Below are 25,662 nucleotides of genomic sequence, written 5' to 3'. Positions count from 1 at the left end.
AACAAAGGAACTCCATATAGGCTATTGCCATTGATCATAATCATATAAAAAAATACAGACGAAATGACTTGGTAAGTTTAGGATTAGACCTAGCTACAAATCATGTATTTGTACGTGTATATCATGTGGAAATTAGCTCAACCCAAACACAACTCATTTAGTTAAAAACCACAACCTGATAAAAAGAAAAAATAATAAGCGCAGCGTGGGTACAATGTTGGGTGATGCAAACAAATCAAAGGGTGTCTTTAAGGCTCTGCCACAAGCCAGTGGCTGTGAATCCATGGTAAATGAAAGTCTTACCAGGTTTTCAATTCAGGGAATCGGGGGTTTATGATTACTATGGTTCGGTGAAGATAGAGGTAGATGAGAGGCAGATCATAAGATGCATGATTCATGAACACAAGGCATTGTTTCTTATCACTAACATAAGCAATATATTATCAAGCCCCCAGCAAAATGATCTAGCCCCCTCCTTTTGGGGGTGATCTATAGCAGACTAAATCTGAGTCAAAAATATAAAGAACATACACGACCATTCAGCATTTGAGAACCGGAAGCAAAATCTGTCACTCTATAGTTGGTAATTAATTAGTATGCATTGCTGCTGCTATTGCACTCCACTCAATTTAGCCCAATCTACGAATTGCATACCGCCGTAGATATTGTTGGCAAATCGTACACTTATGGTAAATGCCATTGCAACAGGTGGCACACGCTTTGCCAACGGTGATGCTTCAACAAGCCCTTCCAGACCGTTTACAATCTGGTAACGAGTGTTGGACGAGACAGCAAGAAAAACACCTGATTCAGAGAGCAAAACAATTAGCGTAACAAGTGGACAGAGGTTGTACTACGTACTACATCAATGTTATCTTTTAGTGCAAGCACGCTAGAAAATAACGTTATAAAGAAAACTGTATTGTGAAGTCAAAAGTATTGAGATCGACTCCATTTACGATATCAGAAAAAAGGAATCAAATGGCAGAAATATACTGTGCTCTTCGTTTTAAGTGCAGATTGCAGAAACAAAGGTTGTGCGCAAGCATCATATAATAACATTCCCATATCATAAGATGCGTATCACATTAAACAGAAAATGTTATCCTGGATAGCCCATCCTACAGGAATAACAACTAAGGCACTGTTTGTTAATATACATGTTTATTTGACACACATACATACTTATCAATTACAATGGTTTAAGTATTTTATTTTTATAATTTAGTCAAGAAATCAAATTTATGTATGTGCAGAGTATTTTTATTCTAGAAAAAAGCTCTCTAAATTATGTTCTAAACGAGCACCAAGGCAAATAACCACTACTAATTATTTATGGAACGATCAAATTCCATGCTTAATAGTTAAGTTTCTTTACTAAAAACTTTGAAGTTTCATTCGGATTTATCAAACCAGAACAAGGATCTGATTTATTTGTTCAATTATGTTTATGTATTCTTCTAGTTTAGATTTTATTCCTTGATGTCAGTATGAAGACAGAGCCGTTTGCATAATAAATGGACAAAAGTAAACAGTGCAATGACTATAAAGGTTTTAGACTTCACAAAAAAATAAAAAAACTTGATGAGGTGAATAATTGAAATCAGAACAAAAAGAACAGGACCTACCCCAAAGAGCAGCACTTTTCACAAGAGGCGGCACAGGTACGTCCTCTTCTGACTTCTTTATGCTCCTGATGAAAAAAAATATATATGAGAGAGAGAGAGAGATATATATATATATATATATATATATTACAGTCAGTCCCCTTCTATTGAGGGATCCCTCAAATAAATATTTGAGGGATACCCTTAAGGGTCCCGTACGAATTTTTTTTCAACGATCCAAACCATCGATTTTTTAAGTCTGCATTCATAGATCATCCTAGCAAAAAATTAGACAAATCAGAAACCGTTTCGATATCCAATTGTGTCCAACAAAATTAATGAACACGGTGCTTCAAGAAAGTACTAAAATTTTAATAATTCAATTGAGTGGTCAAATGATATTGGATTCAAGTGATTTTTTGTAGAGATGATCTTTGAATGAGTATCTACAAAATAGACTGTTTGAATTAGTGAAATACAATATGGAGTGGCCCTTACAAAGGTGTCCCTCAAATAAGCTTATTTGAGGGATCCCTCAATATATATAACAGAAACTACCTGACACTTCAAATATTCAAAACGACCAAAAACCCAATTCAGGTTTTTCAGTATAAATTACAAAGAGGGAAACAACTAGAAAAAGATGCATAATTTGAATGCTGAAGAACAGATTACAATGGGAGGGTCGTATTCTCCTTAGTGATTTATGTTCCCAAGACACTTTTTTCTCACTAGCTTGGCAGGCAACATGATGAGTGTTTCATCAATGAACTTGATGGTAAAATAATATTCATGCATGATTCTAGTAGAAGTTCCATTCAATGTATTCTGAAGATAATCTAGTTTTGCACCTAGATTTAAACGACTTAAGCCCCCTTTCCCTGCAGGTCAGGAAAAGACCTTCATCTAACCAACTCACTCTGATATTAATTTAAAGAAAATAAACAAAATTTCATTTTCTGGTCAACCTGAAGAGGTGGTAGATGAGCCTGAATGGAAACAAAAGAAAATGTACCTCTCAGTGATTTCAAATTATTCAAAATTCAAGAGGAGAATGAAATCACATTAAAGCTCAGGTCTCATGTGTTTCCCTCTCTTTCAAGTATATAGAAGTATGCGTACTTAAAAGATACATTTAACAGTGGATACCAGCCAAGAGAGACTAAGGTCTGGCAAAAAAGGGACAAATACTGTAGAAATTATAAAGATAGAAAAGCATACCGTTTGGCATTCATGATAAGATTTGCAATTCCTTGTCCAATAAGACCACATACAAAGCCAACTGATCCATACAACACACCCTGGACCAACACGTACCAATCAATTAAAGGTAAACATAGCACAACTAGAACCCAGATTTGGGCTGTAGAGAAATAAGAATGGTACAGGAAACTGGTAAAGAAAAAAGCGCGAATCATTAAACAGGAATTTCGTTTAGAAAATAAAGAAAAGTTAAAAAAACTCCATCCCTCGATGGGGCATTCTCTTCAATATTTACAACCCAGAGGGCACCTAACCAATAATAACTTGTCAGTAGCATAAGAGGAAGAATAAGACAACATTAATATTAAGATCTTGTACCTTATAGAAGTATGTGGCTACTCTCTGCTTCACTGAGAATTTACATCCCGGCCTTTCAGCTTCAAAGACACTGCATATGAGGAATAGTGTACAGTGATTAACTTATTCAGATCATCCAAAGCTTCACGAAGGAAGAATGCTAGAAAGAATCATTGGTTTGAAACCAACTGTGGGAGATACGATAAGAACAAAGTTAAGAGGTCAGAAAGAGGCAGCCCTGAGTCCCACATTTGGAAAAGTGACTGCTAGTTAGTCATGTGGTTTCATCATGGGGGCACAAGTGGGCCTACAAATTATTGTAAGCCCCAAAAGAGTAATTAAAGAATAATGATGGGAAACAACATCTTTCATCATCTTTCAATGAACAGAGACAATAAGATCAATATCCTTCTTCATGTTATCAGAGATATATTGCGGATACTCCCCTATTTCAAAGTCACCGAAAACCCTTTTATACTGAGTCAAGTATCTGGAAGCAGACAAATTCAGTATCAAAATGTAACTAGATCCTCATTGTACTAAACCATGCAATGAGGTTGTGAAAATAATAGCTAACGTTTAGTTCTAGCAGATTTGCAATGTGCAAAACAATGACATCAAAAGAAGATATAGAGAAATTTTAGGAGCCAACAATAGGTCTGATGCATACAAATGATGATGATCGTGCATCCAACAAGAGAGCCTATCTAACCATAGGAGGAATCAAAAGATACCAATTTATGCTGGTCAACATAATTGGATAAGAAACTTCGACATTAACAGTTTCTAGATATCAAAGAAGAGCTGAATGATGAAGAAAGATTAATGATTTCCAAAAATTCATCACAAGGTCCTTTTTCCACTGGGTATGTGTCCTATTTTTAACATTTCCAATTAAATTAATTAAAAATAGAAAAGAGGCGACTGATAAGATGGACTAAATTAGGGGTAAATAATACAATATCAATACTTGTTGAGCTCTTGCCACACGCAAGTCAAGCGCAGTAATTATGGACATATTATATAAGATAAAATTCAGCAGAATATTAGTTCCTAAATTGCTGCCTTGCAGTGCTAACCTGCTAGGAAGGGCCGCACAAGCATGTTGCAGGCGTCCAAATAATCCTCCTGATACTGATGGCTTTCCAATTCGAGCATAGGGTGCCAACATGCCAACCAAAGCAATGTCAACAACTATTCCAACCAAAAGATCAGCAGCGTACAACTCAAACTCAGCCCAGAAATCCTTTCCCCTTTTCTGAACTTCTGCAAATGTTGCACAACAAGAATCTATGACTATCTGCATTACAAAAGAGTTGAGGAAGAGAAATTTCTTCAGTATTCGACAAGATCAACAACTATCAAATGTAATGGTCCAATTTGAAGGCAAGGTATATTTAATGGAATTCATAGGACTATCACCAATGCAAACAACGACCCACAAACTCAATTACTGATATTTACAGTGAAAAATGCAGAGCTACAATTCTTTCACGAGCACTAATGATTTACAGTCCCTTGACTTGAAACACAAATTACTCAAAAACAAGATTTACCAAAAAGAAAGATCACGAAAACAAACCTCTGTCCCAACTTTAAAAAGAAAGGAAGGATCAGCCAGCATACGATTTCGTAGCATAGAGCAGTACTTCATCAAAAAGCCCAGTGGCCAAACTGACCCCTGAAATTCAAATATATATATGTGTGTGTGTGTGTGTGTGTATATATAAATTAGAAACCCAATAAGCAACTTAGCAAAAACCATATATCTGAAGATTTTTCAAGAGAAATGGAGACCAAAGGCAAAACTTTAAACCTGCAAATCCAAGTAGCGTTGAAGAAACATTTCCTGAAGCCCAGTAGTCTTCGCAGCCTCAACCATGTCCTGAGGAAGCTTCACGCCCCGAGCTTCACTCTCCTTCATTACCTCATCAAACTTCAACAATGGCCCAAACTCATCTCCCTCCCCACCTTTATCACCACCATCTCCTTCTCCTTCTCCACCTCTTCCTCCACCGCCAAATGAATCTCCACCATCACCACCATCATTGCCTCCACCGGAGCCATCTATTCTCGGCTCAGAAACCCTAGCTTCTGCCACCGTGAAATTACCATTCTGTCCCGCAACAAAGGTCGTCTCCGATCCTGCGCAATTGAGATAGAACCGGCGGTTACGAAACGAGGAATGGCGTGAAGCCACCAGCTTTAAGGAGTTTGTGAGCTCGAAATGGAGTTTAGGGTTTTGGGGACATTGCAGAGGAATTCTAAATTCGGGGACGGAGTTCGAAACGACGGCGTTTGGGAGGTGGGAATGCGATGGTGGTGGCGAGCAGACTGACATTGTTCGTAAGTTACGAGCACAAAAGCGCAGAGAAGTCTTTTCGACCCAAAAAAAACAGCGAAGAGAAGTCCCAAGAAAATTTGACCGAAGGGATTGTCATTACGTGCGGTTCTGTCCATGGAAATGGAGCACGTGTCAACAGGTGAATGGCTGTCAAAACATTCTTCTTTTTTGGGCCGCTACATAAAAGTTTTAGGAAATTAAAATGAAAAATTGAAATCGTCGCCTGAGAGATTCGAACTCTCGCGGGGAAACCCCATGTACTTAGCAGGCACACGCCTTAACCACTCGGCCAAAGCGACGGTTGATGTTTTCCTTACAGTGAGATGCTTACTTATTTGCTTTCTTAAAACTTAAAGATGCATAAAGAAAAGAAATAACGAAAAACAATAGTATATGAACAAATAAAGGAATATACTGTTTAATATTTACTAAAGAAAGTTTAAAAAAAGTATTATTGAATGCTGAGTTTATGATATTGGAATTGAGAATTTCAAATGTTTGAACACTCATAAGTAATAAAATGTTGGGCTTGAGTTGAACTTTAGTTATCTCGAAACAAAATTCTCACTTTCTCCAAAATTTTACAAGTTAGATATGGTAATGAGTGGAAATCAAGTTATGCATACTATCCCCTACTACGAATACTAGGTAACTTTAACCCAACTAGTTTACTTGATTGTGGTAGATATCAATATTTAGTTAACTCATTTATTTACATGTTATAACGATTTGACTCGCATATTATAAACTAAAAACTTAAAGGCTATATTCCTTTTATTTTAAATCAAACTTGTCACTCATACATTAATCATAAAACAAAACCCACATAATGCCCATGCTAAGATGAATAAGTCCAATGAGCCATGTCAATTTGAGCTCAAATGATTAAGTTCAATAGGTTCAAATCCATCATTGGTTGGAAGTGTTGAGGGCAAAAAAATCCACGGCTTGGCCCAGCGCAATACGTTATTGAGAAAAAACCCGACTTGGAGCACACAAAAATCCGCCATGCACGAGTCACACTCCACGCGTCATGCCAAATAAATAATCCGTCATGCTAGGAATCGAGATTAAGATTATAAAATGCATTATCTTTGCAAATCCATGCTAATTATCCCGTCAAGCATAATAATTATACAAATTTATAAATAAACCCAATCCTAGACATGTATTTATAAAAAAACCCAAGCACTATTTAAACATAGAAACACACCCAAAATAACCCCAAAGTCAACTTTTTGGGTGTGTTTATAAATGGGTTTTGAGTGTGTGTAATGATGGGTTTTGGGTGTGTTTATATGTTTAAATAGTGCTTGGGTTTTTTTATAATTTCAACCCCCATTTTTGGTGTTTTAGTGAAACTCCCTAATAATTAAAAGCATGTCAAGCGATATGCCATGCCAAGGATTGAAATAATATTATAAAATACAAGCCCATGCTAAACTAATAACCGTGTCCTTCTTTAAGGACGATAAAATTAAAGCGCGCCAAGCGACATGCCATGCCAAGCAAGGAATTATTATTCCACACCCAACCACGCTCCAAGCCTAAGCGGGCCCAAGCTGCTCAAATACCTGGGGCTTGCTTGAGTGGGTTGTGGTATGGACGGTAAGGAATCAACATGAGGCCCATTGATGGGCCGAGAAATGGAAAGTCTCGGGTTGCTTGGGAGCCTCGGGACTCAAGCCCATTTCTTATGCCCAAACATGTGGGTGAGCACAAGAGGGAAAAGAAATAGCCCAAATAGCCCCAAATAGCCTATTGACTCAAAGGCCAATGTTTAACAAAATAGCCCACTTATTTAATGAACCATCTTGGCCCATGCAAAACTCTACAATAAGTCACAAAAAACCTCAGCCCTTGCTAGAAAAAATAGAAGTTACGAAGAGAGGGTCAGAGGGCTCATTGAACAAAGCTGTTGGAGGTTCCAGCACATGGTGGGAGCAAGTTCCAAGTAAGAAACATTCAAGGAACCAAGGGATATTAGCCTGCGAGCTACCAGAAGCACCCTTCGAACCAACATATTTATCCCAACTCCTTTTCCCATCAGACTTGGCCATGAAAAAAAAAAAAGCAATAAAAGAGATGGCTGGGAATGGAAGTCTGCCATTGAGATAGCTACGGGAAAAAGGGGCCTTGAGCTTCAAAAACTCTGATCTGGTGCAAATAGATAGAAGAGATTTCATTAAAAATGGCAAAGCCATGAGAGGAGATAGAAAGAATGGAAAAGCTTAGCCAAAATGGGTAGAAGTCATTAGGGTTTCTTGAAAATTGGTGGTTTCCAGCGGCTATAAATTGAGGCTTATCCTACCTAACAAATCCAACTCACATATGAAGAGCAAGCTTCCTCTCTTTCTTGCAAAAACCCAGCAACCTCGTGCACTATTCACTTTTTTCTCCATTCTTCTCTTCTAGCAGACAGAGCATCTGTCAAATTGCCGGAAGAACTATGTTCTCTATGCCCTCTTTCTTAGCCAAATCTCTCACAAAACTTCCCCTTTCTTACCCTACCACTTCCTTTTCCCTCAAAGCAAGCCTAAATTTCCTCTTAGTGCTAAACTCATGTTGATTTTGCTTTTACGCCACATGCCTTTCATGCCAAGCTCAAAATTTTATCTGTAAGCATGCATAAATTATCTGTAAGTTGCTGTTGTTTTAGTCGGTGAAGGTAACCAAGATGCTTCCTAAGGCTCTACTGCCCTTTCAAAGCATTTTTGGAGCTTAATTTTCGATCTCAGACACAGGGGACAATTTTTTCAGTTTCCTCCTTACGGCAGCTCAAAGACATTTGTAGCTTAAGAAAAAGCCCCTACAGGAAGATTATAGCTAGCTATTATTATTTTATCACTGTTTTGTCAATGGTTTGTTCTAAGTTTAGGAGAAGTTTTGGAATATTTAATTCAAATTCCTATATTGTTTCAAAACAAGCATGATGGTTGAGGTGGTAAGTTGATTAAGGCCCCGTTTGGGATTGCTTTTTTTCCCCAAAAACCTGCTTAACTTTAAAGTTAAGCAGTTTAAGGTGTTTGGTAAAAATAAAATATTCTGCTTATTTTAAAAGCAATGGTCTTTTAATAGCAGCTTTTAAAAGCAACCTCGGGGTTGCTTTTTAAAGCTGCTTTTAATTGAAGCAGCGCGCTCCTTTTAATGAAATTTTTGCAATTCCACAAATACCCTTATTAGGTTAGAAATCTATCCTCACGTATTTCTCTCAAATCTGCAAACACCAAAGTTCATCTTCACGTAGCCTCCCAAGTTAGGAGACAACCATTCTCTCAATCTTTCTCAATCTCTTTCACATGGTAGATTCTTCAATCTCTTCAATCTCTCAAACTTTTTATATACGTGTTACTCTTGCTTTTTTATTTTATTTTTATTTTTCTACGTGCTTTATTTTTCTACTGGTTTGCGAGGCCTGCATTGGTTGTCAATGGGCTTTATTTTTCTACTGGGTTTTTATTTTTCTTCGTCTTCTTCTTCATACAAATATTATATGTTTATATAATCTGCATACATGCAACTATGGCACTTCACAACTATATAAGGAGGCATGCCCAACGTGATATTCATTTTGACAAAGTGAATGACAACCCAAATGCAATGGAGATGGAGGGTGATGCACAAGAAGAATATCATATTACTCAAGGGCCTGGAGCACAAGAACTAGAAACATTAAGGAACAAGATTGCTGCAAGTTTAATGCATGCATCTTCTTAGACATTTTCTTTATTTCCATTTATTTAAGCCTAGTTTCAATTTGTTTTTATTGCTACAATTCAAACCTTAAAAAAATGTTTATTACTTATTCAATATCAAGGATGGTGTATGAACCTACTACCGTGGTGATCTCTTTATCTTTGTTGGAATTTATTCAATACATAATTATCATTGTTGGAGTTTATTCAATTTGAATTTTTCTTTTCTCTAAGCAAAGATTAATATAATTTTTAGGGAGAAAAGTATAAAAGCACTTTACAGTTTTATTTTTTACCAAACAGATTAGTAAAAAGCATTTTCAGCATCATGTCCATTTTAGTCATTATAAATAGTTACAGCACTTTTACGGTAAAATTTACCAAACACTCTGACACTGCTTTTCATACTCACAACACTTTTAAAATTACAGTTTACCAAACGTTTAACTGCTTTACTTTACAGCTGATTCTTCTTAAAGCACAGCAGAAGCAGCTTTTTTTTAAAACGGCAGCAATCCCAAACTAGGCCTAAGTCTTGGTATGTTTTAGTCTCCTTGGTCCGGCCCGAGCACTAAGCTTTTTAATGTGGGTTTAGGTTTTAGACTATGCTTGGATTCATACTTTTTTTATAGATGGACCGACGTGACACGATCCAGTTAATTTAATGGGTCGGCACGACAAAGAACTTTATGTAGACAAAGGTTACCTTTCAAGGGTTCCATATATCACCAACTAGCTTTCAATTTGATGGTACTTATCTTCTCAATATGTTGGAAGAAATTCCAAGTTTGAATTCCATTCTCCTAATTAATAATAATAATAATTAAAAAAAGCTTTCATATATCAAAATCTCTTTGCACAAAGACACATTTTTATTTTTATTTTTTATTTCAATTTTTTCAACTTATGGCTTAAAATTAAAAGCATGTAATTGGGAGAATTAACTCCCACTCCATGCATATCTTCTCCTTTAAATTGTGAGGAGCCTACAATATGATGACCAAGCTCTCAAGAAACAATTAGCTAGGGGTGTCATTTGTTCATCAGGAGGGAATCATGCTCAAGGAGTTGCACTATCAACACAAAACCTTGGTTCTAGTGTTGCGATAGTCATGCCTCTCAGTGGCGGATCCAGGATTCAAAAGTCAGGTAGGCGAAACTTACCTTAAAAACTCAACGGTACGAGTGAATTTTATTGATAAAAATAAAAAGATACACCTAGTCAGGGGGGACGTAATGAGCCTTACCCTCAAATATGCATATCTATACATAAATAAAAGCTTAACAAAAAAAAACAAGAAGTAAATGCAATGCAACACAAAAACTAAACTATTTTAATCTAAAATTGTACCCTACGAGGCTTAGAAATGTTAAATTCTTCAATTATCTCTTCATTATCGATACTATTAACAAACTCTCTTTCAATGTGGAGAATCATGCAATCAGCAAGGAATTCATCAGCTATGGTAATGTTCAACTGTAATAAAATCTTTTTGTTGACAAGAACGACGTGTGCCCATCATATAACGAGAACGCATATCAGGAACATTAATACCTAATTAATTTCAACAAAATCCCCAAATTATATTTCATTCCTAATTAAACCCTAGAAAACTCAATTTCAAATTAAAATTAAAACTAAGATGCATACATTTATTTTAGGAATAACCCAATAGAAGAAGATAATTAAAGAGAAGAGATTAAGAAGAATACTTGTTTCCTTGTATATGAGAAGAGAAGAGAAGAGGCTGTCCAGTGTCCACGATTGCACAGCACAACCAAGACTTGCATTGAGAAGAAGCTCTCCCGACTCTGTCTGGAATTGCACTGCACAACCACTATTTGGCTGCTTAAGTTATATTCTTTCTTTTATTAAAGTTTGATGGGCCATTCATAACATGGGCTGGTTATAATTTTTCAGTTTTTTAAAGTTTGAGTGGGTTTGTGCTGTGGGTTTTATATGGATTGGGTAGGCAAGAGTGTATACCAACACATGGAATGGATATCAATTACATAGCTTATATATAGGTTTTTTTTTAGTGAAATATTTTTGGGTAGGCAGTAGCCTACCCTGCCCTGGCTTAAGATCCGCCCCTGCCTCTTACAACTCCTAAAATCAAAGTTCAATACTCATTCTCTCCATTCCAGATAAGTAATAAGGAGATAATGATCTTGTTTTAATTTTCTCCTTCCTTTGAGGATTGAAAATATTCTTAATTAGAGCATCTTTTTATAGAATGGTTTAAGATTCTCAATCCAAAATTTTATCCTCCTCCAAACAGATGCTTCCAGTCTGATTATGGAAGTAGTGTTTGACTAAGTGTAAGTGGCCAAGTCATCATCAAAACTAACACATCAGTCCTCACCTACTTTGCTGAACTTTTGCCAAGAATTTCCCGTTAGTGTTTGTTTGTGAAGTTCTTCTAATTTACATGCTAAATTTAAAGGACACAAGAAAGCCACGCAATTTCAAACATAGTTGTCCACTATTTCACAAACTTATGAGTTACAACTTGGTTCTTAAAGATGTACATGTATAAACCCAAGAACAAACTAACTTTAAACAATAGAAACTAAAACATTTCTTTCCTCTATGTGAAACAAGGTGTATTTCCTTTAGATGGGACTAGCATTCTATAACAGGTAATCATAACTTCTATTTTTGTTTTTCTTAAATTACAATGGTTCATCCTTTGATGACTTCCCCTCTCAATAGATGAAAAGAATTTCTCTCTCTACTCAAAATCCAACTTCAAAAGAACAATACTTTCTGTGAGTATGGGTAAGTTGCATACCATCCTCCGTTCAGAGACCTCTGAAAGAATTCTGGTTGGTTAACAGAAACGTGAAGGAAACGAGGGCCCTGCTTATGGATTTCCGATTCCTTTCTCACATGTTTTCTGAGAACCAACCAGAGCCTCTATGTATCGAGGCATGACTTCAATTTCTTTATACTAGCTCTCAGAACAACGAGAAACTTTTGTTGTGTCTAGAACGCAGGGACGGGCGTGCCTGCTCAACTGATATTCTTGGGGAGGGCCCAGTACTTTCAATGGTATCTGGTTTAGCATCAGAGGGTCGCGAAAGAAGACTGCACCCAATTCTCCTGGCAACCACACGAGGAGAACTGAGAGAGCTATGTGATTTGTTCACCTTTTTCATCTCTTGCTTTATTTTACTAAACTCTTCTTCGAGTTCACCGACTCTAGATCTCATCTTTTCCATATCCACCTTTAAAACCCGGTTCTCACGCACCATAGTCACCCACCCGTCCCTCTGTATAATCTGGCCAGCCATGTCACCTGGGACAGTCACAGGACCTGCAGGGCCACTCTCAGTTTCCAAGCCATGAAGACAACCAGCTAGAGCAGTTCTCAAATGCATCTGCTCAAAGAACAGGACTTGAAGAACAACTCTAAGTGGCAGCCTTTCATTTTGGGATGCATGGGCACAGGCATCAATAGAGAGTTTCGAGAAGTCAATGATGCTGCAAAGTTCTTCCTTCTCTTTATCTGAGAGCCAAGGGTGTGCCTGAAAAATTGCAGTCAGCATTATAAAACTTCAAAAAAAATTGAACAAATAAGAAAAAGGCAGTTTTTCTCTCAAGAGGTGGTCTAGCAAAATTAAACCTTGAAGTATATATCCAGTGACCTATACAAGCCATCAAACAAAGTCCTTGAAGATTCTGGGAGGGCCTCTGCAAGAGAGCGTATCTTTACTGGTTTTAAAGTCACATCTGAAGCAACCTCCGCAATATAGTTATCTACCAACTTTGCAACTTTTTGTAATGGTCTTGATGATGGTGATGTTTCCATGTCAAATGATGATGGAGAAAATGGTGTGACCTTTGATTCTGACGACATAAAATGATGGATTATCCGTTCAACACAGTCAGTATCATACAACGCGTCAGCATCTGAATATGTAGGAATCAGAAGGCCATCTAGGGTTGCCAACTCCAGTTGCCTTCCTATTCTCCTCTCCAAAGCATCCTTGCAGCTTTCACTGACACCCAAAATTAATGCCACACGAAGTAGACCAAGTAGAAAACGGCAAAATGATTTCCCCTTCTTTCGGGGAAGAAGTTTTTCAACGGATTCTAAAACTACCCTTTGATCAAGGGCAATGGGTGTCAAACTAAAACTTGTAACTGTTCTTGGTATACCATGTTGTCCACCCTGCCATCGTCCCAGACCAGGTAGGTACTTCCTGGTATAGTGCATTACAGCACCCACTAGGTTTTCAGGTCTTATACCCCTTGTTTCCATTGTCTTGATAAGTCTCTCAAACAAACTCACACTGAGGTATGAGATGTCTTCGAACCACCAGTCAGACTCAGAGCTTCGAATTCTAGCTCCGGTGTTAATTCCATTCCATAGGATGCTTCCACCAGGGCTCTGCAAACTACCATACATCATCATAGGCCATCCAAATAAACTAGGATCTGTACATACCATCACAGATAGAGCATTTACACATTTGTTTACTATGTGAAGTTTTTCTGCCCTTTGGATAACAGTCTCACAACTTTGAAGTGCCAAGATACAGTCTTTCCAGTTGTGAAGTATATTCTTATGGAAGAAACTCTCTGACTTTGAGAGCAAGTTGCCTTCTCCATACTCATCTGTCATTTCAAGGTAGTCTGCTGTACAGTAGATCACTACTATGTTTCTTGGAGTCAATTCAACCCGCATACCATAGCAGTATTTAGCTGCAATGAGGAATGTGTCAGGGCCACCGGGGAATTCTTCCAGAAGTGCAGTGAAAATCTTGTCACGTGTGCTTTTAGACTCCTCATACATACGTGCTATCTTCCCAGATTTTGATATGAGAGGAAACTGGACAGTTATGAATTGTCATAAGTGATAAGCCCTATTTAAATTCACTGTGACAGCTATGACAATATTTTCCATTATAAAAATATCCTTAAAAGGAGGAAGACAGGAGAGACAACAACAACAGATAACAATGCAGAAAAATTCAACTAAGAAACATAACATAACAGTTTATCACTAACAGTGAAATGAAGCTATCAACAACATGTCTAGCATTTAATGCTTTAATTTCCAGAATATAATCATCCTTAAAAAGATAGCAGGGGGAAAATAACCACTTAAAACACGGCTTCCATTCGACAAATACCTTCTATTTTTGTCAGGGATACATATATTGAAAGCTTATAGTGCACCACCAACTACCAGGGAAACCAAAAAGCTCATGAAAAATCTAGCATAATCTTAACAAGCCAGTCAACAACTTATTTCTGAAGTTTGGGAATTACCCAAACGTTTTTATCAGTTCCTATCCATTCTAAATCCCCAAAATTCCAAAACCCACCACAGCAAATGATAGGTGCATACCTTGTGAAGATGGAAGCTCACGCCGTCCACCACAACAGTAATATCACTTGGCAATCCCGCTTTGCAAAACCTTGCGGGGCAAAAAAACACAATACATCAATCAGTCTCTCCAACTCTTTCATATATAATTCAATGAAAAAATCAAACTTCATTAAAACAAAAAAGAAAGGTGTATTGAGACTGAATTATAATTGAACTATGGAAGTGAAGGCTGTAATTAAAATATAATCAGACTCTGGCCTCTGGCCTTAAAAGGGCCATAATAACAATAACCCATTTAATTCAATCTCAAAAAGAACAATAACGATGAGAATTAAAGCTTTCAACAATTGGGATTGTATTTCTGTGCTTGGAAGTGTATGCAGAAGAGAGAGGGGAGAGAGAGAGAGAGTACCAGTCATTGCCTTCTTTGCGAAACTCTGAAACCTTCCCAGCTGGAGGCATGGTTGAAGCGGGAACAGAGTACCCTCTCTCTCTCTCTCTCCCTCTCTGTATGGCTCTCTCTCTCTCTCTCTCTCTCTCTCTCTAGCCAAACAGTAGCTTCATTTTGGGTGGAGAACAGAGACCGAGTAACGATTTCTTTAATCAAAAGTGGAAAAAAGAAGAAGAGGTTAAAGATGCCAAGCAACGTAAGTAGGAATCCAAGTCCAGCATAGTCAAACAAACGTCGTGTGCCCAAACACCAACCAGTGCGCCTTTACAGCTATGACTTCCTCTACTCTCTCCCTTCATCAAAGCGCAAAACCCCAACCCCACACTACCACCAAATACCATGGGACCATAAAAAAAAAACCAACACAATTTCAAATTCTATAATCAAAACCCAGAAAAGGATGCACAGATCACGACGCCAAAACAGTCCCAAGTGTGAGAGAAAAGCAAGTGAATTTTAAAATGGGACAAGCACAAGAGGCCGGCATGTGTGGGAACATGGCAATGGAGATCGAAGCGAAAGCATCACTCAGCCGTCGATGACTCGATGGGGCATTAGCCGGCCGAGAAATAATGGGGTTTGGAGACAAAGGTTAATAATAATGTGGTTTGTCTGAGGCTTTTTGTCAAACAGCTTCCCTGCAATGATTTTCCCAAACGCGTGGTGTCTGCCTGATCGTGGAAGATTGACTCCATGGTATTTCATTTTCATCCGAGTAACTAGGGTTTTGCAGAGTGTTTGTTGTTAGTGTGGGGCATGGGACCCACCCGAAGCACATCATTCTTCTGGTTGTATCAGTGTTGCTGTGAATAAAAAATAAAAAATAATAAAATAATGTCTTTTTTTCTTTCGTAATTAAATAAAAAAACCTAGAGAATGTCTTTAGGAGTTGTAACTACTTCTACGGGTCCTACATGTGACGTTGGGTAGAAGTGTTTTTTCATTTAGTTTTAAATTTAGACTTACTAGGAGCGACAATTTGCAACAAGGGTTTATGATATAGCCCACTCGAGCCTACTCATAAGATCGTTTTACTCGTGATCCTTCGAAATAAGGTAAATTTAGGTCATCTCAATTTGAAATTTTGAGTTCATCCTGTTTATGTCACGACTTATATAATTCATGTGGTGTGAATGTGTTTTTTTATTCTTATACTAAACATAGACGTGTTCAAATTTGACTACATATTTGACATTTTATGCACATTGACAAAGGGTGCTCTATTATATATACAGTGTAGATGAATCAAAATTAATAGCCCAAACAAATCCTCATATGAAAGAAACGAAAATTAAAATCGGTTTAAATTGCATACCAATATTATTATTATTATTACTATATTAATTCCTGATGTTTGACACAGTCCTTATCATCCTTGCAGAAAATGTCCATGTGTTGCCAGACATGAAAATGATTGGTACAGCTGGGCTATAGCTAGCTGCCACGGATCATAAAGATTGAATTGAGGGGATTTCCTTTGATGGGAAAACCTCTCTTAAATGGGATTTTTAATGTGGCAATGTTCTCAATTAAATCATTATATCGATATTATTTCGATATTTTGTTGTTCATATTGTTGGTAGTGTTGAAATTGTTGCATATATATCGATAACAAATAACCCAACAGTCTTGATATGGCAAAATAGGATATTATGTTGATATTGTTGATTTGCTAAAATAATAATCAAGGAAATTCCAGTTGAGAGATCTCTTAAATATGTTTATTAAAAAAATATCTTTGCAGAGTCTATTCCGCATTGTATTTCAATGATCTATCAAATTTTCATGTCTTAATTCATAGATCATATATGCAAAAAAGCACCCATATCAGATGTTTGAGCATGGTTAGAAGGTAGGTAGCTATTCTAGTGTTTATTTAAAAAACTGTGTTGGTCTACTTATTTCATTATCACTTATGTCTTAATGGTTTACGATTTGCTTAATCTTTTCAATGATGATTTGTGAAAAAATAAACGGGTTTGATCATTCAAAAACTATGCAGAATGGGCCCGCCAAAATATCCCTTAAATAAATTTATTTGAAACATCCCCAACAAAATGAGACTTCTACAACAATAGTTCTATTTACGATCCCCAAGCCCAACAAATGCACTCATGCACAAACATTAATTCCACTTGTTCATGAGTAGATTATATGAGCAGGTTGGTTTAATGAGGGTAGGTAGGTGCATATAATGATCATTATCTATATACAGAACCAGAGAGCAGTAATGAGCACTATGAATCCGATAATTTTATTATTACATTTTTATATTTTTTATATTTAGTTTTTTAGGAGAAAGTTAATTAAAAAGAGTTTTATTACTTGATTTTTCTTATTTTCTACTAGACTGCGCTTTTGGAATGATTTCGACAGAAACCAAATATAAAAATATAGAAAATATAGAAAATAATGCATTTATTAGCATCACAATGTTAGAGTTAGACAGAGTGTATATGATTATACTAATTAGCATGTAGAGTCTAATAAGTAAAGAGAATTAAGTAGATAATATAAGTAATTAGCTGAAATAATTAATTGTATATGGTCGTGTTACTATTATGATGATGACAATTAAGCATGGCATATGCACGGTGTTTATTGCATATACAAATTTTGAGCTGTTGATTTGGTGAGTTTTACATCAATATAAAACCACTTCATCCAACCCCGTGGAAAATGCCCTTTAATTGCAAATCTCGATCTCATGCTAAAAAAACCCACATTCTTCAATATCGCTTGTATAAAAATAAAAATAAAACAAAAGAACAAAAAAAAGACCCACTTCATCTAGTTGTCTTATTATATGGGCGAAGAATCAGATAACATTAATTCTAATAGCATGAGAATGATGCAGTCACAAACAACCACCAGAGTACGAAGACATTAGCTAATTATGTAACGCTACCCTCTTGGCATGAGTGGGAATTTATTATTCCCTAGCTAAATATGTTAAGAGTTGTTTTAGGATCAATGCAAAAGTGTATTAAGGGTAAATGCGAGAGGTCGGGCACATGATTATATATTGCTTGTCCACTAACCTCTCACTAATCGCAGTACTTGAACCTGAACTGATCCTACATGAGCCCGCATACGGTTTAAATGATAATGCTATAGGTAACTACAAAAAAGATTTAAATATATTCTCACCAAAGAAAAAAAAAATTTGGGAATATATAAGTAAATTGAAAACCATTTTAGCCGAAAGTGTTGGGCCAAAAACACAGCGCACGCAGTTGTGGACTGTGGTTGCTATATAAATATATTTCGATACGAAAACTGAACAAAAGCGATCGCAAGGCACCCGTGGCCTAATGGATAAGGCGTCTGACTTCTAATCAGGCGATTGTGGGTTCGAGTCCCACCGGGTGTGCTTCTCTATTTTATTTTATGTTTTTAAAATATTAATATAAATGCCTTCCATTTTTGTAACCCATGAAAATTACTGAACTATCCTCAGCGCCACGTGTTTTTAATTTGGGTAATATCCTTTTTTTCAATAATATTTTTTTTTATAAATCATACATAACATTTGTTTCTAAACCTAGGATTGCATAAAAAACTGAATCATATGTGTCTATGATTGTATCTGTTTCTTTTCTTCACAAGGAAAGTAGAAGTTGGAAAGAAAGAAGAAGAAAAAAAGTATCAGAGATTCTGCCAACTACATTTGAAGGGAGAGCGTTCTCTTTCTTTTGTTGATGATTTTCATTTTTTAATCAATTTCTCCTCTCCATCTTAACATACCAAAAGACATGGGATAATAAATTTTATTTATAAATAACTCTTTTTGAATAAGAGCTATTGCAAGGGCGGAACCATAAATTTTTCAATGGGTGGGTTAGCTAAAGTTATTAGCTTAAAATCTAATGAAATTTTTTTTTACTTACATTTTCTATAATTTTTCTAGAAATAAAAATATACATTAAATCATGCTAATTGTAAACACAAGAAAAAAAAATTAGAGCCATATTATTCACGAAAGGGTGAATTTCATTTAAAATAATGCTTCTCTTTTGGAGACAAATTGATGTTGGGACAAACTTTGACAACAAATACAAATGTGGAAGACCTCTAACTATGACAATCGGTGTTGAAATTGTGTATATATATATAATAGTTAAAATATTAGGGTGTATGTATATTTAATTTAATTTTTGGCCAAACCTTCCCTGGACTAGCTAACGACAGCTCTTGCCTTGGTTCCGCCCATGGGCTATTGAATTGATACCGACCACACTTCTCCCCACTCTTTTTTATTTTTGAATACAAACGGTAGTCTAAACTACAAGGATGAAGATTCACGCACATTATCAAAGTGCCATAATAGTCTAAATTATAAGGATGGAGACTCAAACATACTATCAAAGTGCCATGAAAGTTAACACCTAAGACGTCTGCAAGTCATTCTACGAGGAGCTGGTAGGCTCCCACCCCTTTTTCTTCATTTTTGTTTTACTACTTTAAAAAAATTTACCAAGAAGAACATTGGAAAGAGTCTGCTATTTCCACCCGTCTGTTTTATTTGCTCACCCACCTTATAATCAAAGTTGAGGTTTTTTTCCCAAATCCTTAAAAGTAATTTTGCAAAGGGGTAAATTTATCTTCAAAACTTAGATTATATGGCGAGCGAATTTACCCTTCAAAACTTAGATTATATGGCGAGCGAAGAAATAAAACAGGTACGTGAAAATGGCAATTTAACTACACATTAGCTGCGCTAATGATTGGATAATTAATTACACATGACATGAGTACTCGATCGTTAACCTGATAGTAACCGCTTCTACCTTTTTAGAACATCATACTGGCCAAGATTCTACAATTGTTTAGAACATCATAACAAATTCGAATGGAACATAGGACAATTTCGTTGTATTAAATCTCACTAATAATTTTAGGCATATACCACTGCATTTTAAATAAGTGGAACTTTCTCAAGTCAACAGTACTCAATTATCCTCTCTTTTTTACCTGTAAATGAGAACAAAAGCAGTAGAATTACCAGAATGCTTGAAATAAATAAATAAATAAATAATAATTTAAAAGAGCCTACAAGAGCCTGCGAGGGTTATCGAAAATGAATACAACACCCTAGTACAAAATAGAGGAATGGCAAGCATTCCCCTAAAGAAACAGAAACAACTTCACTTGTATAATGTGGCCTATATAGCCCGCAGCATGTCGCAGCAAAAGCTCTGGTGACAAATTACAGTAATATGATATAGTTCCCTAATGAAATCTAGATATTTTCTGCAGGCATATCCAAAGCACAAACTGTTGACCTCTACCATGAACTATTGACTAACGACACTGGTAAGACGAAAAAATGTACTATATATTCAAATCAGACATTAAGATACATCTGAAGACTTCTTTAGAAAGAATTTTGAACACCTGTCAAACAACAGCACACCTAAGCAAGAATCCTCCCAAAGCCATACTTATTTAGCTTGTAGCAGATGCTTGGGAGATGGCCTTCTTGACAGCTTCAGCATATGTCCTATGCTGATAGGTGAGGGTCGACTCAAGCAGGTCCCATAGTGAAGTCTTCGGGTTCCAGCCTGTCATTCATAGCACATTACATAGTTAGAATGGCACAAAGTCAGAGCTCATTTACATTTAAGATGGGGTACAAGAAAGATATATACCAAGCTGCTTATTGATAATAGTCATGTCAGGAATTCTCTTGTCACTATCATCATATCCCACTCCATAGAATTCTTGAGAGCTTACATCAATGGTTGGTGTCTCCAGTTTTGGTTCACCACTTACCTTAACATAGACCTGCAATATGCAAGAACATCAATCCTCATCCAAATATAAGACTGCTAATCCAACTTAATAAACTAAAGAAAAAAGGGTATATCAAAGACAATTCTTCACCTCAGTCATCATTTCACCAAGCTGCCTAACAGTAACTTCATTGTTAGGGTTGCCAACATTGAAAATGTGGCCATTGGCCCTAGCAGGATTTTCCTGAGGAAGATGTCACATTGATGAGCAACTTCTTTTGCATGCTAAATATTAATTTGAAAAGAGAGATGTTTTTCTTATAACTTACAATCATCAACAAAACAGCTTCAATAGCATCCTTTATGTAGACAAAAGTTCTCTGGGATTGGCCACCATCTACAAGCTTGAGTGGCTCACGTCGAAGAAGATTCTGCAACAGAGAAAAGCAGGATGTGGTCACAACACAAATATGAAATACCAAATAAATAGGGAATATTACAACTAATTTCGCACATACATTACTAAAGCAGGCTAGAACTCTTGGAACACCCTCACTTGGGCCGTCAATCCCAGGAATGAAATCCATTCTAGGTCCAATCCAGTTGAAGGGTCTCACAATGGTAAACTCAAGACCATTTTCCGCACCCTCAGCTGTAAACAAGAAGAAAGTAAATCAGAAGACTACATTACAAATACCAATTCATGAACAGCCAGATAAAAGTAAAAGAAGGAGATCACCAACCATAAATCAGCCTCTCGATCAATTGCTTTGCACATGCATAAGACCATCTTTGCTTCTCAATAGAGCCAAAAATGCAGGGGGATTCATCTTCTTTAAGCATATAATATGCAGGATCCTATTAAAACATAGCACACAAGTAAATTTTCCATTAACAAAATCAAATCATACAGCATCAACAAGCTTTAATGCAATAGTGACTTAATCTGAAGAAACCATATTACAAACTGAAAACATAGACAGCATCATATCACAGGAAAATTAGAGAGCCAAAAGAAACAAATAAATTGTCATACAATCTATAGGACACAATACTTTTTGTTTCCTAGAGTTCTTTCATTTCGCCCTTTCCAAAAGGAGGCAAAAGTGTTCACTTCCAATTAGCAATAACAGGTGAGCTGCAACTGATAAAATCATATCACAAATGTTGCTTTTAAAAAAGCACACATACCTTGTGAAAAAATCTAGAGTTCTTTAGACAAATCTATATCACTATTTTCAACTGCTTTTACAAGGCCCAATTTACTAAAATTGCTCCATCCATCTAAACACTCAAACTCTGTTCCACCAATGTGCCGGTACCTTACAACCTAAAGTTGCTATAAGCAAAATCTACAATAGACTTCCTGGACCCCAAGAACCATATCCAAAAATTGTACAAACCCCCAAAGATATGAGATATGACAAAGTGAAACTCAAAACGTATGAGATGCTGCTATTAGGATGAGAAGGCACACAAAACATAGGAGATGCTGGTACCCAACAAAATGAAGACAACTCCAACACTAAAACTTCAAAGACATTTCCTGAAACAAAATAGTAGCCATGCACTTGGATAACGGGCAGGCTGGGGTCAAGCCAGGCTTTGATGCCATGATAGGATATCTTTATTAGGCCTGGCCTGCTCAGGTCAGCCTTATACTTGTTTCATAAGCCTGAGCGCCACTCCAAGGAAAAGGATCAAGTCCAATCCCAGCACTTTCTTTACACTTTAACATACCCAGTACTATTTGTACCTAAATAAAGGACTACTATATAATAAGAAACTAGGAAAATGATAAAATAAGAACTATAATTATATTATGATATTAATATTCTCATAAGTATATATAAAAGGTCGGACCAGACTTGGCTCTTCACTCTCAAGTCCCTCGGGCCTCTAATTTCAGGCTTACCCATCTTAAGGAATCCAAATTTGTTATGCATGCAACAAAATGTCAGTATCAGATCAGATCACAAATTCAAGCACATGTTTAAGTATTACAGTCTAATGCCATACCACCGACACATGATTGTAGATCCCAAAAGCAGAAAAATGCAATCAAACCATCTGAATTATGCAAAATGGAGAACTTTATCATAAAACAAACGTCAAGAAAAGAACAGATCTGAATCGTGCCCAAGAAAACATTAAAAACATTAAAGAAAGAAAGAAAGAAAGAAAGAAAGAAAGGTGGACAAGAAAGGGAGAGGGCTACCTGACGAAGAGGGCTATCTTTAGGAAGATAGCTTCCAATGGTTTTCCCATACACTTCACAAGTAGAAAAGTGAATCAACCGCTTGTTGTTCTTCCGAACAGTATTTCACCTAACGAAATTTTTTCATAAAAAACAAAAATGTAAGAAAAACCCACATCAACTTTCAATCAATTCCCACACTAACGACCCAAAATCAAAAATTTCGCAATCAACCCCATAATTTCATTATCCCAAAAAAAACACAATAATTGAAATGTAGTAGCCGAAACCCACCACAGGCAAAGCGTCAATGAAGTTGCTGTAGATGGTGTCGAGTGGGCGAGTGTTGTAGTCCGCCGGAGTACAAATCGCGGCGAGATTAATGGTCTGCAAAACCCACAAATTCAAACCATCAAAACCCAACCCACCATGAAAAAATGTTCAAGAACCGTCAAGAAAACAAGAAGAGAGAAAATGGGTTATACCAGATCTGCCATCTTGATGAGGCCTTCGAGGCGCGAGTCTTGCTTGATGTTGAGTCGGTGGAACTGGATTCGATCGGACCATGGATGCGCGTTTTCGGGCTCAAGAAGGTGCTTGATCTTGTCATTATAGACGTCCAAAGCTAGAACCTTGTGTGGGGTCTCTGACATCAGCTTCTCGCAGAGATGGGACCCAATGAACCCTCCTGCTCCGATCATGCATATCGTTATCGGCTTTATTGCGCTGCCGTCTAGATCTACTCTAGCCACCGACGCCATTCTCTACGACGACGTTCTGGGTATGTGGGGTATTTGGACAAAATGGGTGAGAAGAGGTTGTGAGAGAGAGCGTAGAGATTTCTTGGGGTTCGAGAAGAAGAGAAGAAGAATATGAAAGAGGAGAATGGGAGGTCAGAATGTATTTAAAGGGAGATTGGGAGGGAGGGAAGGAGACAGTGACCTACACTCTTCGTTTTTACTTGCACATGCTACTCGCTCTATGATTGGCCATGTGTGGCGGTGTCGTGTTAGTATTCTGGGGTTGGTAGCAGTGGATTGGCGTGAAAACTTTGTTAATTTTATTGGGATTGGATCTCATATGCTCTCACGGAAGGTCATTAGTTGTTGGATCAATATGAGGAACGGTTTAGAAGTTTTGGAAATTGCCAGGGTGATTAGAGCTGGATCTGCCTATTGCTTCATGGCAATCATAATGGGTTTTGTTTATTAAATGTGATCAATAATGTTTAAGACAAGTAGATTCACTAATTCTCCTAAAACCATTCATTTTCCTTCCAGTTTTTAAAATAAAATTTTTCTTATTACTTCTTTGATCAAAATAGTAGTACATTCAAAAATACAATATAACTCTTTTGTGTTACGAAGGAGTGTTAATTCTTGGAGGGAGGACTTGAGCTAGAATGGGGAGTCGAACTTTAAAACTGGGTGCAAATAATGCTACAAATCTCTACTATAACCTTTTGATTTTTAATATGCAACTCAATAATTGCATAATAGAACAAACGATCGAAATACGTCCCTCAAATGCTATATATACAATGCAATCTAGCAATCTTGACATTGTTGAAACATAGAAAATGCTATTGTCATCTATATGTGAGCGTATATAACATTCTTAGTTATGCATCCACATTTATAATAATAAAAATGTTTCACACACTTCATTTCTATACAGTATTAATATAGATAAGAGTGAGTCGTTTTGTAAATCATATTACCATATTTTAGATTCATAATAGCGTGTGGTTTTAGATATAGGAAATTAACAAGTGGTAAGGAATGCGTTTTAGGTCCATTCAACAGATCGCAAAATACAAGACAAGTGTGGTTTTCCAATGAGCTGTCCCTTCCAAGCTCACGTGGGTCATCTTTGGTTTTCAATTATAGAAACCTACTTGCCCACTCTCTTTAATGCACGCGCTTCGCTGCACTGACTGTCCTAAATCTAAAACTCGCTTTCCACCTTTCTTTTCCGCAATCTCCTCTTTTCTTTTATAAATTATACCTTTTCTATATCTTAATTTCCATTGAATGAAAAGAAAAAATATTGCATTTATAGCATATCCCAAGATCAAGATAAAAAAAAGAAAAAAAAAACCAACCAACTTACTTTCTAGAGCAAAAAGGAACTACCTACTCCTCACTTATTACAATTTCTTAACCTTAAATTTGTACATAACAATGTGTTTATTGTGTTGATTAATTGGATTGGCTTGTAGATGTCATCAATTTGTTTATTGTGTTTCACTTGACGTTAGTCTTGACTATATTATTCTTTTCCTTCTTTAGAACATTATGCTTTACTTACTTTTTATGCAACTGAATTCTTTAAAACTCTGTTGGGTTCACATAAAAGATTTGATGGGAAATAATTTCATATGTTTGGTAATCCTAGAAAAGTACCCGGGAAATACCACTTTATTTCTTTTACATGTTTGGTTTGTGTAGGAATGTAAAACAAAGTCTGTTTAATTTTTAAATTATACTAATATGAAATCAAATAAAAAAATAATGCAGTTAATGCTATATTGTAATTTTAAATCGTTAATTAGGATAAAATGATCATGAAAATGTGCATTTAATGTTGGCTCATTTTCTAAAACTTTCCCATGAGTAGGAAAACAAAACTCAAGGGGGGAGGAGGAGGGGTTCACTTTCCCCATACTTTCTCATATGCTAGGCAACCATTTTCCATACGTGGGCATACCAAATATGGAAAAACAATTGAT

General features: G+C 36.5%; 3 protein-coding genes, 2 non-coding genes and 1 pseudogene across 7 annotated transcripts; 1 reads left to right on the top strand and 5 right to left on the bottom strand.

The window, feature by feature from the left end:
• Positions 1–410: 410 nt before the first annotated feature.
• LOC103326567 (protein RETICULATA-RELATED 1, chloroplastic) lies at positions 411–5,579 on the bottom strand. The gene is made up of 7 exons (XM_008228812.3): positions 4,984–5,579; positions 4,750–4,848; positions 4,247–4,467; positions 3,189–3,258; positions 2,829–2,908; positions 1,629–1,693; positions 411–804 (listed from the first exon to the last, which is right to left on the bottom strand). Exons 1-7 carry the CDS (start codon positions 5,506–5,508, stop codon positions 611–613), a joined length of 1,254 nt encoding a protein of 417 aa, XP_008227034.2. The 5' UTR covers positions 5,509–5,579; the 3' UTR covers positions 411–610.
• Positions 5,580–5,728: 149 nt separating this feature from the next.
• TRNAS-GCU (transfer RNA serine (anticodon GCU)) lies at positions 5,729–5,810 on the bottom strand. Its single transcript has one exon. It is a non-coding gene; the product is annotated as a tRNA-Ser (tRNA).
• A 5,863-nt stretch (positions 5,811–11,673) lies between these two features.
• On the bottom strand, positions 11,674–15,712 carry LOC103327554 (Phototropic-responsive NPH3 family protein). Its single transcript, XM_089053520.1, has 4 exons — positions 14,961–15,712; positions 14,567–14,636; positions 12,836–14,044; positions 11,674–12,737 (listed from the first exon to the last, which is right to left on the bottom strand). Exons 1-4 carry the CDS (start codon positions 15,008–15,010, stop codon positions 12,168–12,170), a joined length of 1,899 nt encoding a protein of 632 aa, XP_088909646.1. The 5' UTR covers positions 15,011–15,712; the 3' UTR covers positions 11,674–12,167.
• A 2,587-nt stretch (positions 15,713–18,299) lies between these two features.
• On the top strand, positions 18,300–18,372 carry TRNAR-UCU (transfer RNA arginine (anticodon UCU)). Its single transcript has one exon. It is a non-coding gene; the product is annotated as a tRNA-Arg (tRNA).
• A 1,392-nt stretch (positions 18,373–19,764) lies between these two features.
• Positions 19,765–23,818, bottom strand: LOC103326554 (UDP-D-apiose/UDP-D-xylose synthase 1). Of its 3 annotated transcripts, XM_008228796.3 has the most exons (9): positions 23,417–23,818; positions 23,226–23,318; positions 22,953–23,061; positions 21,478–21,592; positions 21,253–21,386; positions 21,064–21,165; positions 20,886–20,978; positions 20,651–20,786; positions 20,010–20,563 (listed from the first exon to the last, which is right to left on the bottom strand). In XM_008228796.3, exons 4-9 carry the CDS (start codon positions 21,575–21,577, stop codon positions 20,448–20,450), a joined length of 681 nt encoding a protein of 226 aa, XP_008227018.2. In that variant the 5' UTR covers positions 21,578–21,592; positions 22,953–23,061; positions 23,226–23,318; positions 23,417–23,818; the 3' UTR covers positions 20,010–20,447. The 3 variants fall into 3 exon arrangements, 2 of the variants coding, with proteins under 2 accessions (XP_088909778.1, XP_008227018.2); XR_016127495.1 differs by lacking the exons at positions 23,226–23,318; positions 23,417–23,818 and adding an exon at positions 19,765–19,973 and having other exon boundaries at positions 20,397–20,563; positions 22,953–22,992; XM_089053652.1 differs by lacking the exons at positions 23,226–23,318; positions 23,417–23,818 and adding an exon at positions 19,765–19,973 and having other exon boundaries at positions 20,416–20,563; positions 22,953–22,993.
• LOC148921542 (UDP-D-apiose/UDP-D-xylose synthase 2 pseudogene) lies at positions 23,008–23,692 on the bottom strand (annotated as a pseudogene).
• Positions 23,819–25,662: the final 1,844 nt, after the last annotated feature.

This window comes from Prunus mume, linkage group LG1 (assembly GCF_029339155.1).
Source record: "Prunus mume cultivar Tortuosa linkage group LG1, ASM2933915v1, whole genome shotgun sequence".
Lineage (NCBI taxonomy): Eukaryota > Viridiplantae > Streptophyta > Magnoliopsida > Rosales > Rosaceae > Prunus > Prunus mume.
Note: the sequence above shows the minus strand (reverse complement) of the source record. Positions and strands in the feature narration are given on the sequence as shown.

What these genes read in the sequence shown, in the direction of transcription:
- LOC103326567 (XM_008228812.3), bottom strand. Translation starts at nt 5,508, where the DNA reads ATGTCAGTCTGCTCGCCACCACCATCGCATTCCCACCTCCCAAACGCC. An exon ending in TTTTTAAAGTTGGGACAGAG is followed by an intron (nt 4,468 to 4,749) that starts GTTTGTTTTCGT and finishes TTTGTAATGCAG; the next exon opens with ATAGTCATAGATTCTTGTTG. An exon ending in TAGCCACATACTTCTATAAG is followed by an intron (nt 2,909 to 3,188) that starts GTACAAGATCTT and finishes GTGTTGGTCCAG; the next exon opens with GGTGTGTTGTATGGATCAGT.
- LOC103327554 (XM_089053520.1), bottom strand. Translation starts at nt 15,010, where the DNA reads ATGCCTCCAGCTGGGAAGGTTTCAGAGTTTCGCAAAGAAGGCAATGAC. An exon ending in TGAGCTTCCATCTTCACAAG is followed by an intron (nt 14,045 to 14,566) that starts GTATGCACCTAT and finishes ATAACTGTCCAG; the next exon opens with TTTCCTCTCATATCAAAATC. An exon ending in CACTGGATATATACTTCAAG is followed by an intron (nt 12,738 to 12,835) that starts GTTTAATTTTGC and finishes GCAATTTTTCAG; the next exon opens with GCACACCCTTGGCTCTCAGA.
- LOC103326554 (XM_008228796.3), bottom strand. Translation starts at nt 21,577, where the DNA reads ATGCTTAAAGAAGATGAATCCCCCTGCATTTTTGGCTCTATTGAGAAG. An exon ending in GATCGAGAGGCTGATTTATG is followed by an intron (nt 21,387 to 21,477) that starts GTTGGTGATCTC and finishes TCTTGTTTACAG; the next exon opens with CTGAGGGTGCGGAAAATGGT. An exon ending in AAGCTGTTTTGTTGATGATT is followed by an intron (nt 20,979 to 21,063) that starts GTAAGTTATAAG and finishes CATCTTCCTCAG; the next exon opens with GAAAATCCTGCTAGGGCCAA.